This window comes from Dama dama, chromosome 29, assembly GCF_033118175.1.
Source record: "Dama dama isolate Ldn47 chromosome 29, ASM3311817v1, whole genome shotgun sequence".
Lineage (NCBI taxonomy): Eukaryota > Metazoa > Chordata > Mammalia > Artiodactyla > Cervidae > Dama > Dama dama.
In genome coordinates this window covers 54229686-54245216 of record NC_083709.1, presented here as the reverse complement: position 1 = coordinate 54245216, position 15531 = coordinate 54229686, and the positions used below count along the sequence as shown (strand labels likewise).

Here is a 15531-nt window from a genome sequence, read left to right as displayed (position 1 = left end):
ATTAGCCAGTTGGACTTTGCTAGTAACGAGTAAAGGGTACAGAAAGCTTTCTTCTGCTGGCCCTTAGAAACTTTCCTCTCACCTCCACACAATCCTACTGAAAAATTTCTCATCTGTGTGAGTGAGTGAAGCCTGCAGTTCCCTCAAAGCAAGGGAAATAGAGGCTGTGCCATCCGTACATTTCACCGAGATCACTTTTCCATGGCTTGCCCCATTTCAAGCCATAAGCGTACCTGCCCTCAAGAAACCCATTTCTCTTTTCCTCTAGTCTTCCTATTTAGTTTAATTTATCTTGGCTTAAAATTGCATGGAAACTAAACAGAGGGAAGTATCTCAGAAGATAAGGTGTACACACCTAGCATGTATTCTTTGTCAAGGTACTTGTTATTCATGTTTAATAAAATGTTTTAGTTTTTATGAAATTATAAAAAGTAAGATATCCCCCTTACCTTAATCTAGTCTGTGTCCCTGAAGGAATTATGAGGCTTTCTGAAGAAACAGCTGTGCATTTGTCCTTCTGGCCCAGTCACTGGCCAGTCCAGGCCTTCGAAGTTGCTCACCTGCCTCCATCACCCAGTTTGATTTTCAGAGATTTTTACAGTTAGGTTCTACTGAATCTAAATGATCAAAACCTCTCCTAATAGGTTCTCTTCCTCTTTCTTTTTTCTGAAATCCTATTAATTGCCTCTTACATTTGCTTACATTTAGTAGAAGACATGTAGAGTGTTTTTAAGGTATGGTTTTATTTAACTTCTTAGCTAAAGGTGTACCTCAAAAATAATATAAACTCACTAGAAAGGACAGGATGGTAAGAATTTGGGAGGAAGGACTATCAGTTAACAGCAGTTTTATTTCTCTTTCAAATGTGATCCCAATACCAGAGCAAGAATATAGTTACATAAGGATTCATTTATTTACTAATTTAGTAATGGGGAAAATATGATAACAGATCACTCAGGATAGTACTGAACTTACTTAGGAAAATTTTTTCTTGAGAAAAAGAGACTGCCAGTGTGGCTGGAAGAAATGAAAGCCTTTGTTTAGTTTCTTCCCTTGGGAAGAAATAGGGGCAGGAAATGCAGATTCCATTTATTTCTATGATAAAGGTGAGTGTCTGACTATGAAAAGCAAGAAAGAATCACAATGGTAGTCAAAGGAGCTGGCAGTGTCTACGTTTTATGGGTGAAAGGAGCTAAAAATGAGGTTTTTCTGTTTGTGTTTTTTTTAAGAAGTGAATGAGAAAGAAATTAATATTGGTGTGTATCTTCTTCAGAAGGTTTCAGATGACTTTCAGCAATTTATGCCAATAAGATATGCAAAATCTAAAAAGACTAGGATTAAAATGCTAAGAAAATCTTCATCAGTTCAAACAATTTTTAAAATTAAGGAACATAATAATCAGCATATGCTTGTGCTTTACAATTATAGGACTTTATGTACATATTAGTTGATTTAATCTATTATCACAAAAAATTAATCAGTAAGTGATAAATACAAAATGAATGCTGTTCAAAAGTTAGAAACACAGCCTGGACCTTAAACATAATGTTTGATAATATGTCTATTAAATGTAAATAACACTTATGAACCCAGAGAATACATTTAGGAATTATCATACCATCATTAAGTTAACCAGGATATCTCCAAGTCCAACTATCCTTTGAAACCTGAGCATGGTGAATTTGAAGTTAGTTTCAAAATCTCAAATTACTTCTATCAAGAGAGCAATCTAAGAGTAGTGAAGTAGAGTTAGTATTCCACATCAACCAGAAACTTAAAATGATACCAGCCAACCCAGTTCCCTGAGCCATTTTCGTGCATAATCCATTGGATGTACCAGTGCTTTCATATTAAACCAGAGTGGCCTGAGTCTGTCTGCTTTTCCATGAAATCTAACTTGCCATTTTAGTAGCTGTCTGCTCAATTTGTGCCTCTGTATGTTTTAAAGGTAGTTTTCCTTTCTTAAATGTCTTAAATTTCAGATTACCTGAATTATCCCTCCCCATAAAGAAGGGTGATATTTGAACATTATATAGGAAGAGTGGTGAAATTATGATAATAAAATTCATCTATATGGGAATCAAGACCCAGTGCTTTGCAGGATTTTAAAGCAAAAGCATTTCAGACACACTTTGGTAAAGAAAGGATGTTTTCATAACTTCATCTGCTAAATTGATGCAAAGTTACCAAAGCATTCTTAATCTTTAAAAGAAGGGCTGCCCAGTTTACTGCCATGCCACATATTGAGGGAGTATTCTCTTTTCCCATGAATTTTCACCAGGATGGTCTTTTCCCCATTCTCCCTTATTAAATCTGACAACCAGCTGTCATTTTATACCTTGCATATATCAGAAGGAAACAGTCTTTTTTGAAGGCTCGTTATGAAAGAAAAAAAGAAAAAAGTTTCCTAAGCAGCTGAAATCTGATAGTGATATCATGAATTGACATCTGAAAAACAGAGTGCATTTAGAAAAGCATATCTAATAAATGAATTCAAATTATTCTTTTAATTAAAAGACATCCTTAGGCATGGCGCGGATTAAAATTTAGCTTCAGAGTCGTGGCTCATGGCATGAAAAACGACAACATTTTCCAGTTGTCAAATTTACCTATCCATAGATCAAAACCTCTCTATTTTACTCTCTGGATCAAATTATTTGAATCCTATGGCTTGCTATGTGTTGTTAAGGCATGAAATGGGAAATAAGTGTTCAGGTTTTACCAGTTATCAAAGTAATTACCAAAAAGGGGGAACAGGGAATAACAGAAACAGCAGGCAGAATGAATATTACTCCAGTATATCAACTTCCTGTTTGAAAAGGAACCGCGCAAAGGAAGACTCCTCCAGAGGTTTTTGGACATTACCTGTGGAATACGAGGTGGCATTTTTTTCTACTTTTTTCTTTTTCCAAAAAGGAAGTGGATGTTATGAGTACAACCGCATCCCTACCTAACCATTTACCTTCCCTTTTCTCTAAGCCTCCATCTCTACTAACCAAATTCCAGGGATTATTGGAAACTGCATCAACTCTGCAAGCTCTGGACAGGTCTTTGCCCAGTGACCTGGCAGCAGAGATATAAGAGCAGCCTGCCAGGTAGTGATCAAACAACTGAACCTTTAGAAATAGGACCTTGAAGTAATTGTGTCCACAATGCCTGTTTGCAGAGCGCAAACTGAACCAAGTACGGAGCCACCCCTCATTGCCTTGAGTTAGGTGACCATCGCCCTCTTGTGGTCAGACAGAATTCAGGCTAGTTCCTTTCAGTCCATCACTCAAAAACTCAGTAACCCAGAATAGTCACAGAATCTTTTCTCCTGTTTCAGACCAGACTGTACAAAAATCACTATGAAATAATCAAGCTTTATATAAGAAGTCTTTAGGAAAAGTAGATTCCATCACCTTTTTTGGTAGTAAGTAAACCTATCAGCCCTTTATGAATTTGCATAAAATTCTGCAAAACATCACCAATGTTTATAGAACATTTGCAAAAAAAATGTTGTCCTTTAAATTTTTTATTTATTTTGAATTTTACCATTATCTCTTTCCTGAAAACCCACTCTTACATCTCAAAAGCATAAATATCATCATTCAATATTGGTCTTCAGGCAATATTGACTCTTGTTCTTAGAATTCAAACTGATGTTCACACATGGTTTCTCAAAAGAAAATATATAGGTAGTAGGCTCACTATTACCAACATTTTAAATTTAGAAAGTTGTTACAAGGTTTAAAAATAGGCACAAATTCATAGACTCGCTATGACTGTTGTTCGGTCACATTACAATAAACCTTTGTTGCTGTGGGGGTGGGGGGGGTGGTCCTGAAACCTGGCATTTGGGCATTACAGACCATAAGGGACATGGAGTTCAGCCCCTTTTACTGGGAAGAAAACTGAGGCCTTGAGGGAAAGTGGATGATTTGTGAAGGATGGACAGAATCCAGAGCAGCTGACACACAGCCAGTGCTCTTTCCCCTGCCAGCCTCACAGTGCCAAGGAAAACAGCACAGATGGGGTGAGCCTCCTCTGCAAGTCACGCTTGTAGGAGCCAAATGCAGAGGAGACGAGGCTGACCCACGCACGCCCAAAGCAGCTCTGGGGTGCTGCTAATAATAGCCTCGCATGACTGTCCAGTAAGAGCCAGACAATATGGAAACTGCCCAAAATATTGGAGAAAAAGGGTTGCACAGGTAATATTCTTAAATTCAGTTTAGCATTTATGAAAAGGACAACACATGATAAGTTACTAGCTTAAATCTTTCTCTAAGTTCTGTTTTAAAGGGCCTAGTTGATTTGGTCTTTCTTGATAGCCTGAGTGGGAATGTTACTGAGAATATAATACTGAAGAACCCCAAATTGAGACTTGACCCCAAATACATTGATTAATTTCAGTGTTTTACTTATTCACATTTTTACCCCTCCTCCCCAAAAATATCTTGAATGCCTACCATACACCAGGCATTGGGAATGGGAAGATAAATAAGACAATTAAAGATAGAGAGTTACAGGTTTGATGGTAGGATACAGTTGGCCACCTCGGATTCTGAATCCCTTTCAGATGATTGCTCTCGGCCATAGGAAAGCTGAGTAAGGATAACTGAGACCCACCTTCATAAGCTAATTTCCTAGTGACAATGATTATCTTCGTACACTTTGAATTTCCCAATGCTGCTGTGTAACCCCATCTGAACTTTATGTCGTAGACTCAGAATCACCTGGACGGCTCATGAAGTGCACAGCATCTCATACTTGACGCAGGACAGGGTCCAGACCTTTGCACTGCCACCACATTCCCAGGCGGTGCAGATGCCACAAGGCTAGAAAACCACCACTACTGCTGTGAGCCATTTCCATGAAATGGCAGGAATCTCACCTAGCATCCTGAATGGATCCCCCATTAAAGACAAATCGCAAAGTGGATGCAGTCCTCCCGTCCCTCCAAAATATATCTAAGGACACAGTGTGCCAGGCTTCCTACACATGTGGTACCTCTACCATTCATGGTACAGAGCACACTTCTGCGCCAGGGAACGAAACCTTTCAGATAGTGAGATGTGATCAGCTGTACCCTTTGGAACTCACTGTGAGCTCAGAATTTCCCACAAACAGCTAATTCTTCGATCACCTAACAAAGCAAATATTTTCCTCAGGCTACACAGAGGTCCCTTTTGAAGCAGAAACCAATGATGAGGAGATAATAATAATAATAACTCTTCTGTTTTTGCATCTATATGTACAACATTAAACTTACACCATAGCTCTAGATCTTTAAGAAGCACTGTTCTCTGAAAGAAAATATGAAAAACCTCTTTAATTTTGGAGAAATAAATATTCTGTTGATAAAACTTCATTTATCTCATCCCTCTTTCTTCCTTAAACACAAGTGATGTTCAGAAAAGTCTTTGTCATAACATCCATCATGCTCTCCTTTTATTTAAAAGGTGCCAATTTTTAAAAAATTGTTAATAGAAGTTTTGTATAAAGGATATTCAAGCTCTCAGCATATTTCACCTGATGCAGTCCCTGGTAATAACAACTACTTTCTGGAAGGAGTCTTCACTTAGTGAGCAGGAAGAAATAAATGATCAGCCAGAGGCCGGTAACAGGCCTGAGTATGAGGCAGAGCAGTGAGGGGGTCTGGGGGAGCATCTGGGAACCTAGTTCCTTAGTGGCTGGGAGTGGTAGAATTTGCCATTTGTGTTTCTTTCTGCTACACTGGTGTTTTTTTCTCCCCAGCTGAAGACTTGAATAAATATTTTGATTTTCTGTTATTGCCGACGATTACTGCATCTTCTTATTTAACTTATGTCTTCTTTCCAAGCGAGAATATCCAGGTTTCGGTTGGATCTATTTTAAGGTGAATTGATTAACCAGCATAATAATACATTCATATGTTTCTTTTGAATTATTATTATTATTATTTTAGTCTAAAATAGTTACAGAACACATGGAGTAGAATCCCTAGTAAACCCCGCTGTCTCTCGGATGTGTGTGTGTCCCGTTCTTCCTTGGTAGGGGAACCTGCCACCAGACTACAGAATCAGCCTGATCGATATTGGCCTGGTGATCGAGTACCTGATGGGAGGGGCTTATCGCTGCAACTACACGCGCAAGCGCTTCCGGACGCTCTACCACAATCTCTTTGGCCCAAAGAGGGTGAGGCTGGCTGCAATTCCATTTCCTGGATTCTGGGGAGGTCTAGGATGCAGTAGATTTGGAGTGTGGCTGCTTCCTTGTCTGCAAGGGGGAAATCAGATAAGAAGGCAGCGGTCCTGCCTCTTCTTCCCTCTGCCATCAAATCTGTTTAAAAAAGAAAAGGAAAAAAATGTACTGAGCATTACACTCTCTTTTCTTCACTAGGTCCACTTCAAATCAGAAACTGGCATTGAAAGTGAACCTTTTTTAGCTTTTATACATGCTGTGAATTGAGATGACATGCTCAGCTTCTAAATAAGTCTTTTGGTACATTAAAAAACTCATTTTTTCATTTAAAAAAGGAAACCTTAATGATCAGCGAATAGTAATTATATTCAAATAATCAGACGGTTAAGAATCCTTCTGCAATGTGGGAGACCTGGCTTCCATCCCTGGGTTGAGAAGATCCCCTGGAGGGGGGCATGGCAACCCACTCCAGTATTCTTGCCTGGAGAATCCGCATGGACAGAGGAGCCTGGCAGGCTACAGTCCATGGGGTCACAAAGAGTCGGATACGACTAAGCACAGCACACAGCATAATCTTATCTACTTTATCAGCATTCAAGATTTTTGGTCTTGGGATCTATCTATACCTGTAGAAATTATTGAGGACTCCCCCCAAAGCTTTTCATCCATATGAGTTCTCTTTAGCTCCATAATTTGCCGAGATGCCTTCTCTTCCATCTTGGTCTGTGCCTGTTTTGCACATTCCCAGTGTGACCAGTGGTGCTGCTATGTGTGCTTACACTGTCCATGCCCTTTGACCTCAACAAACATCCCTCTGGCCCCATTCACCCTTGCTCTACTGGTCAGCAGCAAAGAGAGATAGCCAGCATGAATCATCTCAACATGTAGTATTTCTGAATAATACCCCAAGTCTCCATATTACAGCGGTCTTTCAGAGGTTTGAGGAACATCTCATCATTTGATTGAATGTCTCATTGTTCACTCAAGTGCTTGATGTCTAAGAGATGTCAACCAAGCAGGATGGTTTTAGGAAGATGGAAAAAATCTTGGTCTATAAAAGAGATTATAAACCTGCAGGGTCTACCCTTTAGGCAATCTCATTATACCTCTCCAGTTTCCTAATTTTCTGTAATTCACCAAAGTTACTAAATTTGTAATTCTCTTAGAATTTCCGTAAAGAGCTTCCCCTGTGGTGTTTTATTTAGTGAAATGAATAAATGCTATATGGTACAATAGATTTGTTCCATTACCTGTTTAAGATACATTAGGATTCTTACCTCTATAAAGAAAGATCTAACTTTGTGCATAAAATTTTTTAACAGCCCAAAGCCTTGAAACTGTTGGGAATGGAGGTAAGTGTTTATTCAAATTATTAGTGTCAATTATTTATTCTCTTATTACATGTTTTATATATATATGTGTGTGTGTATATATATATGTATGTATGTATGTATATATATAAGTTCATTCCAGTGGTAGGACTTAGTATATGATTCTAAAATAAGGAAGTGACATTTTTTCCCAGTGACAAGGGGGTAGGTCACAGTAGCTTTGAAAATTCTATCATGAGGTTATATTAACATTCCAAACAAAAATAAATCATATTTGAAATACTAACTTAAAAACCAAGAAAGCATATAGGTTCCAGTAAGTGAAATCTACTCCTGGGTGCTTACAAATGGCAACAGACCCAAAGGCCAGAAATTCTTCACAAATGCATCTAATGAAGTATGCAGAAACTCAAGATAGAGTATCTGTCTCCCATCTTCTGTTCATGTGGTTATTATCCTATATCCAATTGCAAGTATAGGATGTCCTTGTCCTTTCAGCAGAAAGGGTAATGCTGTCCATCACGAGATACAAATGATCCTACCTGTAGAGGAAAAGAATAGATGAAAGTTTTGTTTTTTAAAAAGTCCCTTGAAAAAGACTTGTTTAAAATTAAAGTCTAACACTGACTTGTTCTCATAGGACTTCTGCATTTATTACAGCTTGTTTTAAAGTTAGGCATGCATGAACTTGTGAGTTCTTTTAGAATAGAAGCTAGGATAGTTCGTTTCTTTCTGTATCTATCCCAGGGCTGGGCTAGTAGTAGATACACAGGAACTATTTACTGAATTGATTGGATTAATTTCTAACTCCATCTCTATGGTTTTTTTCCCTAAAATTACAGGATGATGTTCCTTTGAGGCGAGGAAGAAAGACAACCAAGAAGCGTGAAGAAGAGGTGGACATTGACTTGGATGACCCTGAGATCAACCACTTCCCTTTCCCTTTTCATGAACTGATGGTGTGGGCCGTCCTGATGAAGCGGCAGAAGATGGCCCTATTCTTCTGGCAGCATGGCGAGGAGGCCATGGCCAAGGCCCTGGTGGCCTGTAAGCTCTGCAAAGCCATGGCCCACGAGGCTTCTGAGAACGACATGGTAGATGACATCTCTCAGGAGCTGAACCACAACTCCAGGTTGGACAGTCCAGCAAATGGGGTGGTCAGGGGCAGAGAAGGGAAGATGGGCCCCAAATACTGGTTGTCTGAGCTATCCAGTACTTTAAGAGGAGGCAGTATCCACCCGAAGGTGCACACAGAAGATGGACACAGACAGTTAACACCTAGGGTACACAGTGCTAGATACAGAGGTACACACAGATGCATAGATTTCATTTCACCCTCTCAACTGCCCCAAGAGGTAAGTCCCCTTAAAATACATACTTTACACCTACAGAAAATGAGACTGAGAATTTATGTCACTCGTCCAAGATCACACACTTGTGGTTGACAAGGCTTAACTATGAACTGAGGTCTGTTGCATTTAAGAAGATATACTGTACTCTGATTTATGGATCTGCCTCACCCATCCATATGCCTTGAATTCGGGGCCCTGAGTGCAGGGATCATGACTAATTTGACTTACACCCCCATTTCTAAACTCCATATCTGGCACACAGTGGATTCTTAATGGTGTTGGCTGGGTGAATGAATGAACAGACTAGACCCCATAAGGAACAACTAAACCACACATGGCCTGGTCACTGGGCTGCCACTTTCCTCATCTAAGTCTCCAAGAGCGCCAAAAGACAGCTCCTCACGTTCTCTCTTTCAGGGACTTTGGCCAGCTGGCCGTGGAGCTCCTGGACCAGTCCTACAAGCAGGATGAGCAGCTGGCCATGAAACTGCTGACGTATGAACTGAAGAACTGGAGCAATGCCACGTGCCTACAGCTTGCGGTAGCTGCCAAGCACCGTGACTTCATCGCGCACACGTGTAGCCAGATGTTGCTCACAGACATGTGGATGGGTCGGCTCCGGATGCGCAAGAACTCAGGCCTCAAGGTCAGTGCTCCCAGAAGGCTCTGTTGGCTTTGAGGACCAGGGGGTTGGTGGGAGTTTTCCAAGCCAAATCTGCAATGGTAGTAGAGATCCTCTTAACTTGGGAGAGGACTTCTAAGCCCCAACTATGCATCAGAATCTTCTGTATAATGGGGCTTTTGTAAAATACGGAAATGAGGGCCAACCCCAAATTTTGCTAAATCAGAACATCTAGGTAGGACTTCCTGCCAGTCCAGTGGTTGGGACTCCACACGTCCACTGCAGGGGGCACAGGTTTGATCCCTTGTCAGAAAACTAAGATCCCGCCTGCCGTGTGGCCAGACCAAGAGGAAAAAACAATAAAAGAGCCTCTGGAGATGGTATGCATAGACAGTAATACTTCTCAGAAGACTCAAAGGTGACGGTCACACACAGGTACCATAGGAGGTACCATGGGCTCTGTCACAAGCCATGCTACACTAGGAGACACTTACCTAGACAACCTTTTACCTCCATGCAAGCCTGAACACCTTGGCCCTCCCTTGGCACCGTGTCATAAAGAGACACTGGCTCTTATCAGCTAAACTTAAGAAATTTTTTAATGAAATAAAAAATAAGATAGATTTATATGTAAAGATGTTGCCAGATAATCCTGATCTATTCTTCAGTGAAGAAAAAGAAGTTGCAGACCAATATGCAGCCTAAGACCATATTTTGTTGTTTTTTAAAGCACATGTACATGGATAGTTCTATCCGTATAACTTCATATTTTTAAAAAACAAAAAGGATACACAGTAAACTTTTTGTAGTGCTTATCCCTGGGGTTGAAAATACAAGAAATAGGATCATCAGTGGCTTTTGAGTTTTTTATGTTTTCTTCTGTGTTTTACAAGGAAAACATTAAACTGAAAGAGTTTTTTAAAAGACAAAATGGGGAAAGGAGGAGATTGAAAGAATGTTTAAAAATGCTTTAATTTTTTTAGTTTGTAGCTGTTGCAACTGAAACCAGCCAGGCTCATATTTACCTAGAACAACCTGATCTAGGTGACTCTGAGGTCAGCCCACAACAAAAGGGCCACCAAACCAGAGCAGTCTGCTGATGCCACCCTGATAGAGCCAGCACCTCTCCCCCAATCCACCCTGTCTGTGGGCTCTTGGCCCAGAGTCACAGAAGGGTTCCATGAAGTGGGTCATGGGCATTCCAGCACCATACTGCAAACAATGCCAAAACTGGCTCTCAGCTCTGAGGACAGGGTGTCATGTCCCCTGAAGGCTGCCAGGCCTGCCATCTGAGCCTTCCCAGGCCTGCCAGGCACCCTGAGGCAGGGCCCCCACTCTCCCCTTTCCCTTAGCTGCTCTCGGGTCCCTGGGCACTGAAGCGCAGGCTGTCCTTGCCTGCTTACTTGAGGATCATTTTTACTTGCCCTTCATGACCTCTCTTAGCCCGTCACGTTGGTACACTTTCTTCAAGGAGGGTTGTACTCAGAAGCTTGTACATAAACCATTTTGGGATTGAGGGAAGAGATGGGAGAAGATTTAGGGAGCACAAATCAGGTGTCAGAAACTTGGTCCCAGGAAACAGTGAGGTTCTGGATCTCTGATGTGGCTAGTAGTGAAACACAGTGGGGGGCCTCCTGAGGCCTGGTGCAGGGGCTTCTCATAGTGACACAGAGCCCGTGTATGTATGTATACATGTATGTATGTGTGCGAGTGTGTGTATATGTGTGTGTGTTTCTGCTGGATAATATGAAATGTTGAGGGATGCTAAAATGAATAACATGTTTTCTTGTCCAGATTTTCTTGAGGTCAACTTAGGACAGTATTTTTTACAGAGATAACCAGATGATACATAATCAATTCCACTTGGCATATTAGTAAATAAATGCCAGTGGACATACATATGAGTTGATTTCACAAAGCTAGGTGCTATCACGTGACTAACTGGGAATCTGAATTTTTTCCTGTATTTGTCTTGGGTAAGGTCTTTTCCCTCAGTTTCCCCTGTACAAAGTAGGTGTTAATTGGGTAAGATGTATTTGAGTAAGATGCTTTGTCTTGCCAAAGTCAGACTGAGCTACTGTGAGTTAACAGTTAACAGCTCCCAGTCACGTGGGCAGATGGAACTCTCTTAGCGTGGATGTACTTAGTTATTCAGATATGCAGGTCCTCACTCTGGGCACACCCAACACTCCTACACCCACACATGCACACAAATACAGACCCCACACCCCAGGTGTTCTGATTCTAAGCAACTACCCTTATCTTAATCCTTTAAATGTGATTATTATTATTATCATTATTATTACTTTAGGTAATTCTGGGAATTCTACTTCCTCCTTCAATTCTCAGCTTGGAGTTCAAGAACAAAGATGACATGCCCTATATGACTCAGGCCCAGGAAATCCACCTGCAAGAGAAGGAGCAAGAAGAACCAGAGAAGCCCACGAAGGAAAAAGACGAAGAGGACATGGAACTGACAGTAAGAAAAAACTATGCAGTTATTGTAGGAGGGGAGAACCGCTAACCCACCTCTCCCGTGGATATGACTTAAGATTTAGCAACTCTTGAGGTCACCTTCCCACCAGTTACTTCCATTTAAGTATTGAGACCAGGGTATTATAAAAGTGTCTTCTCGGGGACTTCCTTTCTGGTTCAGCGGCAGGTTCAATCCCTGGTTGGGGAACTCAGATCCCACATGCTGTGTGCTATGCACCCCCCACCCCCCAAAAAACAGTGTCCTCTCTATGTACAAGTAACTAAAGGGTCTAATTCTAATCCTTTGGCCAGGATAAGTGGCACTCAGCAACCCAGTGAAATTCAAAAGCAAGACAGTCTGAATCTTCCAACTAGGCGATACTTTATAAACAACCAGGTGATGTGGCAGTCTTAGCACATGAAGAGGAAAGGGAATCTGATTTGGGAGCAGCCGGCTCCACTGAACTGAAACTGTTGTGCTGATCAGAAGCTAAGCCTTTATCTGTCTTCGAGGTCAGGCTCACAAATGCAGGACTAATTGAATTTTGAGGTTTGTATGGAAGGCTTTTATTAGCTCTTCCTGGTATAATTATAGAGCATGGATCCTTTGTTCTGTAGGGGGATTGGGGGCAGCTGGGCATGGGACAGCTTCCCACAACTCTAACTGGAGAGCAGTGTGACTGCCACTGGATTGCATTCGAAGTCTAAAAATATCACAGGCTGTTAAAGGGACAAACAAGACTTCAGAGCTTTGGTGACATAAGGCAACAACTCCTTAGAACTTCCTGGATATCCCCCATCACTCTGACCGGTGACTGTGATGAGCCAGAAGAAGTTGTTTGGGGAGAAACTAATAACTTTGCTCAGGTGACAAAAGGCCTTTGCATTATAATCCTAATGGGAACACCCTGTGAGTTGTTTTTCCTCCAGATAAATGCTATTTCCTTCCAGCAGGTCTTTCTTAAAGATCTATTTGCAGGCACATTCCCAGCCCCAAGTATAACAGTGTATAAGCCTCAAGCCACAGCTTTTCACTCACTGAGTTGAAATCCAATGTTTACTTTCAGTTTCAGGATCCTTCTGTAAATCAGTTGAGGCATCTGTTTCCCTCTATGTTAGGAGCAAATGACTGTCTTCCCTAACGATCTGACCTTAATTTTGGCTTCTGAGCCCCTTCAAGTATAGGAAACCATATTTTGATCATTAGCAGAACCATTGGTGATAGTAATATCAGATCTTTATTAAATACTTCAGCAGAATCCTGCCCCATCACCTACTCACTGTAGGACCTCAGGCACAGTTTCTTAACCTCTAATATGAGAATAATAACATTATTATTATCAATAGCTCACAGGTACATGTAAACAATGTGAAAAGCTTATATGTAACTAATGTATACTTGTGCCTATCATGAGATAAATGTTTGTTAATGTTGTTATAATGGTGTTCAATGCTTTACTTACACTTACTCATGGAATCCTCAAAGCAAGTTTGCAAGGTAGGTACTATTGTTATACCATTTTACAGATGAGGAAGCTGAGATTCAAGATAGGTTAAGTGGCCTGAGGTTACCCACCTAATTAGTTCCAAAGCCAGGATTAGAACCCAAACATGCAGACTCCACTGGCCACACTTTTAACTGATAAAGCTAAGGGATGCAAGGAGTTTCTTCCTAGTCGCAAATGTAGGAGCTCAGCTGGTTTGGTCTGCCATGTAGTAAAGAGAATCCAATAGGGATGCATGGGCCTCCTATGTCAAGTTTGACATGGCCTTGACTTTGGCGTACATCCTAGGAGGGCTCAAGGTAGGAAACTAGGAAGGTAGTCAGAAGCTAAAGCAGTATTCTCTCTGGTTGGGTCTCAAGGAGGAAAACAGAGAGGCAGCTCCCTTTCCTGCTCCATTCAGAGTTTTGAGGATCTGATGTTTCAAGAAGCCACAATGAAAGGTGCATCTCTGAACTGAGAGCAAATTTTGCTTCCCAGAGAATAGCCCCTGCTGTTGCCTACTGAGAACCCAAATAGAAGACACCACAGTAGCATTAATGCCTGAACTGATTCTCCACAGGCTAAAATAGCAGGGAGAATGAAAGGAAGGAAGGGACTAATGGGCTGGCAAAATCAGAGTTGGACAGCACCTTTTTTTAATGTGGTGCTTCTTTAGACCCTAATGACAAGTTCTGTTACTGCTGGACCACTGGTCTCAGCTCACTCTGAACAGAATTGGAAAATGCAACTTGTTGACAACTCCACTCCCTTCATAGGACTGATATTTGAGCTTCTGTGTTAAACCGATATATCCTCTCTTGGAATAGAACATTTTCCCTTGGCCCTTCCAAAGTTGTACATGAAATATCAGCCTCAGTTTGCTTCAGTTTAGTAGCCTTCAATAGCTTAGTTCACCTCAAAGGATCTTTCCCAGGCTTGACATCTGTGTCCAGCCAGCAAAGATTCTGAAATCCATGTTGTGCAGTCTTGTCTGAATTCAACCCTGTTGCAATCTGCTTTAAGAAATGTAGCCAAAGGAAATGTTTGACTACTGGAAAAAGAAATCAACAAAATCAGCAAGTTAAGCTGCTTAGGCTGGAATTAATGAAATGCCAAAAGTGTTTTACTTAAACCATGAAGGACAAGCCTCTTAGAAGTATACTCACTTTGAAATACTTTTGAATATTTAAGGCAAAATAGATTGTTCTGTTCTTCTTTTTGTTTTACCTGCCTTGCCAGTGTCTTGAATTTTGCCTAATGAAGTCTCAATACATCCAGAGACCAAAGGCATTGTTGTAACTGTGGAAAAAGCCACTGTCCCTAGAGTTTACCCCGAGATGCTATTCTCTGAGATGTCTAAAACCCTCCAGGCTGCCTTTACTCTCATCTAAGTGTCTACCAAAATGATCCTGTATCTTTGAGCATATAAATAAACAGAAGTAGGATAATTGTGTTACATAAATTATAAATTATAGAAGGCAAATATCATGTACCTTTAGAGTTTCTTGAGGTTAATGATCGATATTTATAGAACCCTATTGCTGTCTAGTATCTATCATGAAGCTCACTGATCAAAATAAATACTTAGATAGGCCATAGTATGGAGTCTTACTTATTCATTAGTTCAAGGTACTTTTCCAGCCAGAGGGTCAATAAAGGAATAGAAATTACCCTCTCCTGTAATTCTCTGGTTACAGGTAAACCATTGGTGATTGTTACATATTTAAGTAAAGTGAATATTTGAGGTAATGACAGAAATAGTTGAAACTAATATTTCATATTGTGGGTAAGGTGGTTTGAAGCCAGAATCACCTTTTGGTTGTCTCTGTTACCAACTTCAGGGTAAATTGCTTTGGTGATTAGATCTTCAACTTTAAACCATTATTCCTAGTACTTTTTCTTCTCCCAAGCCCTTGTCAGTCTCTGAGTAGTTGTAAGATTCTACCCTTTTCTCACACTTAATAAAAATTTCCTCTGCCAAACATTGTAGAACTAAGCTTGCTTAGAACAACATAGAAAGAATTAAAGCCAAGAAATTATGGTGTAATAGACCCCTAATAACACACCTTTTTCTGGTGAGATATCCCAACTAGATCATTTCAGTC

The 15531-nt window shown here is 40.6% G+C and overlaps 1 protein-coding gene across 13 annotated transcripts in view; it reads left to right on the top strand.

The window, feature by feature from the left end:
* TRPM3 (transient receptor potential cation channel subfamily M member 3) overlaps positions 1-15531 on the top strand; it is an 896309-nt gene that overhangs the window by 804426 nt on the left and 76352 nt on the right. For 4 of the 13 annotated variants that reach the window (XM_061132826.1, XM_061132818.1, XM_061132821.1 and 1 more), the window contains 6 exons: positions 5822-5857; positions 6016-6156; positions 7485-7514; positions 8336-8625; positions 9263-9491; positions 11779-11946. In XM_061132826.1, the coding sequence (XP_060988809.1) occupies positions 5822-5857; positions 6016-6156; positions 7485-7514; positions 8336-8625; positions 9263-9491; positions 11779-11946 (894 nt within the window). The remainder of the gene's footprint in view (positions 1-5821; positions 5858-6015; positions 6157-7484; positions 7515-8335; positions 8626-9262; positions 9492-11778; positions 11947-15531) is intronic. The other 9 variants (XM_061132817.1, XM_061132820.1, XM_061132827.1 and 6 more) reach the window with 3 other exon arrangements.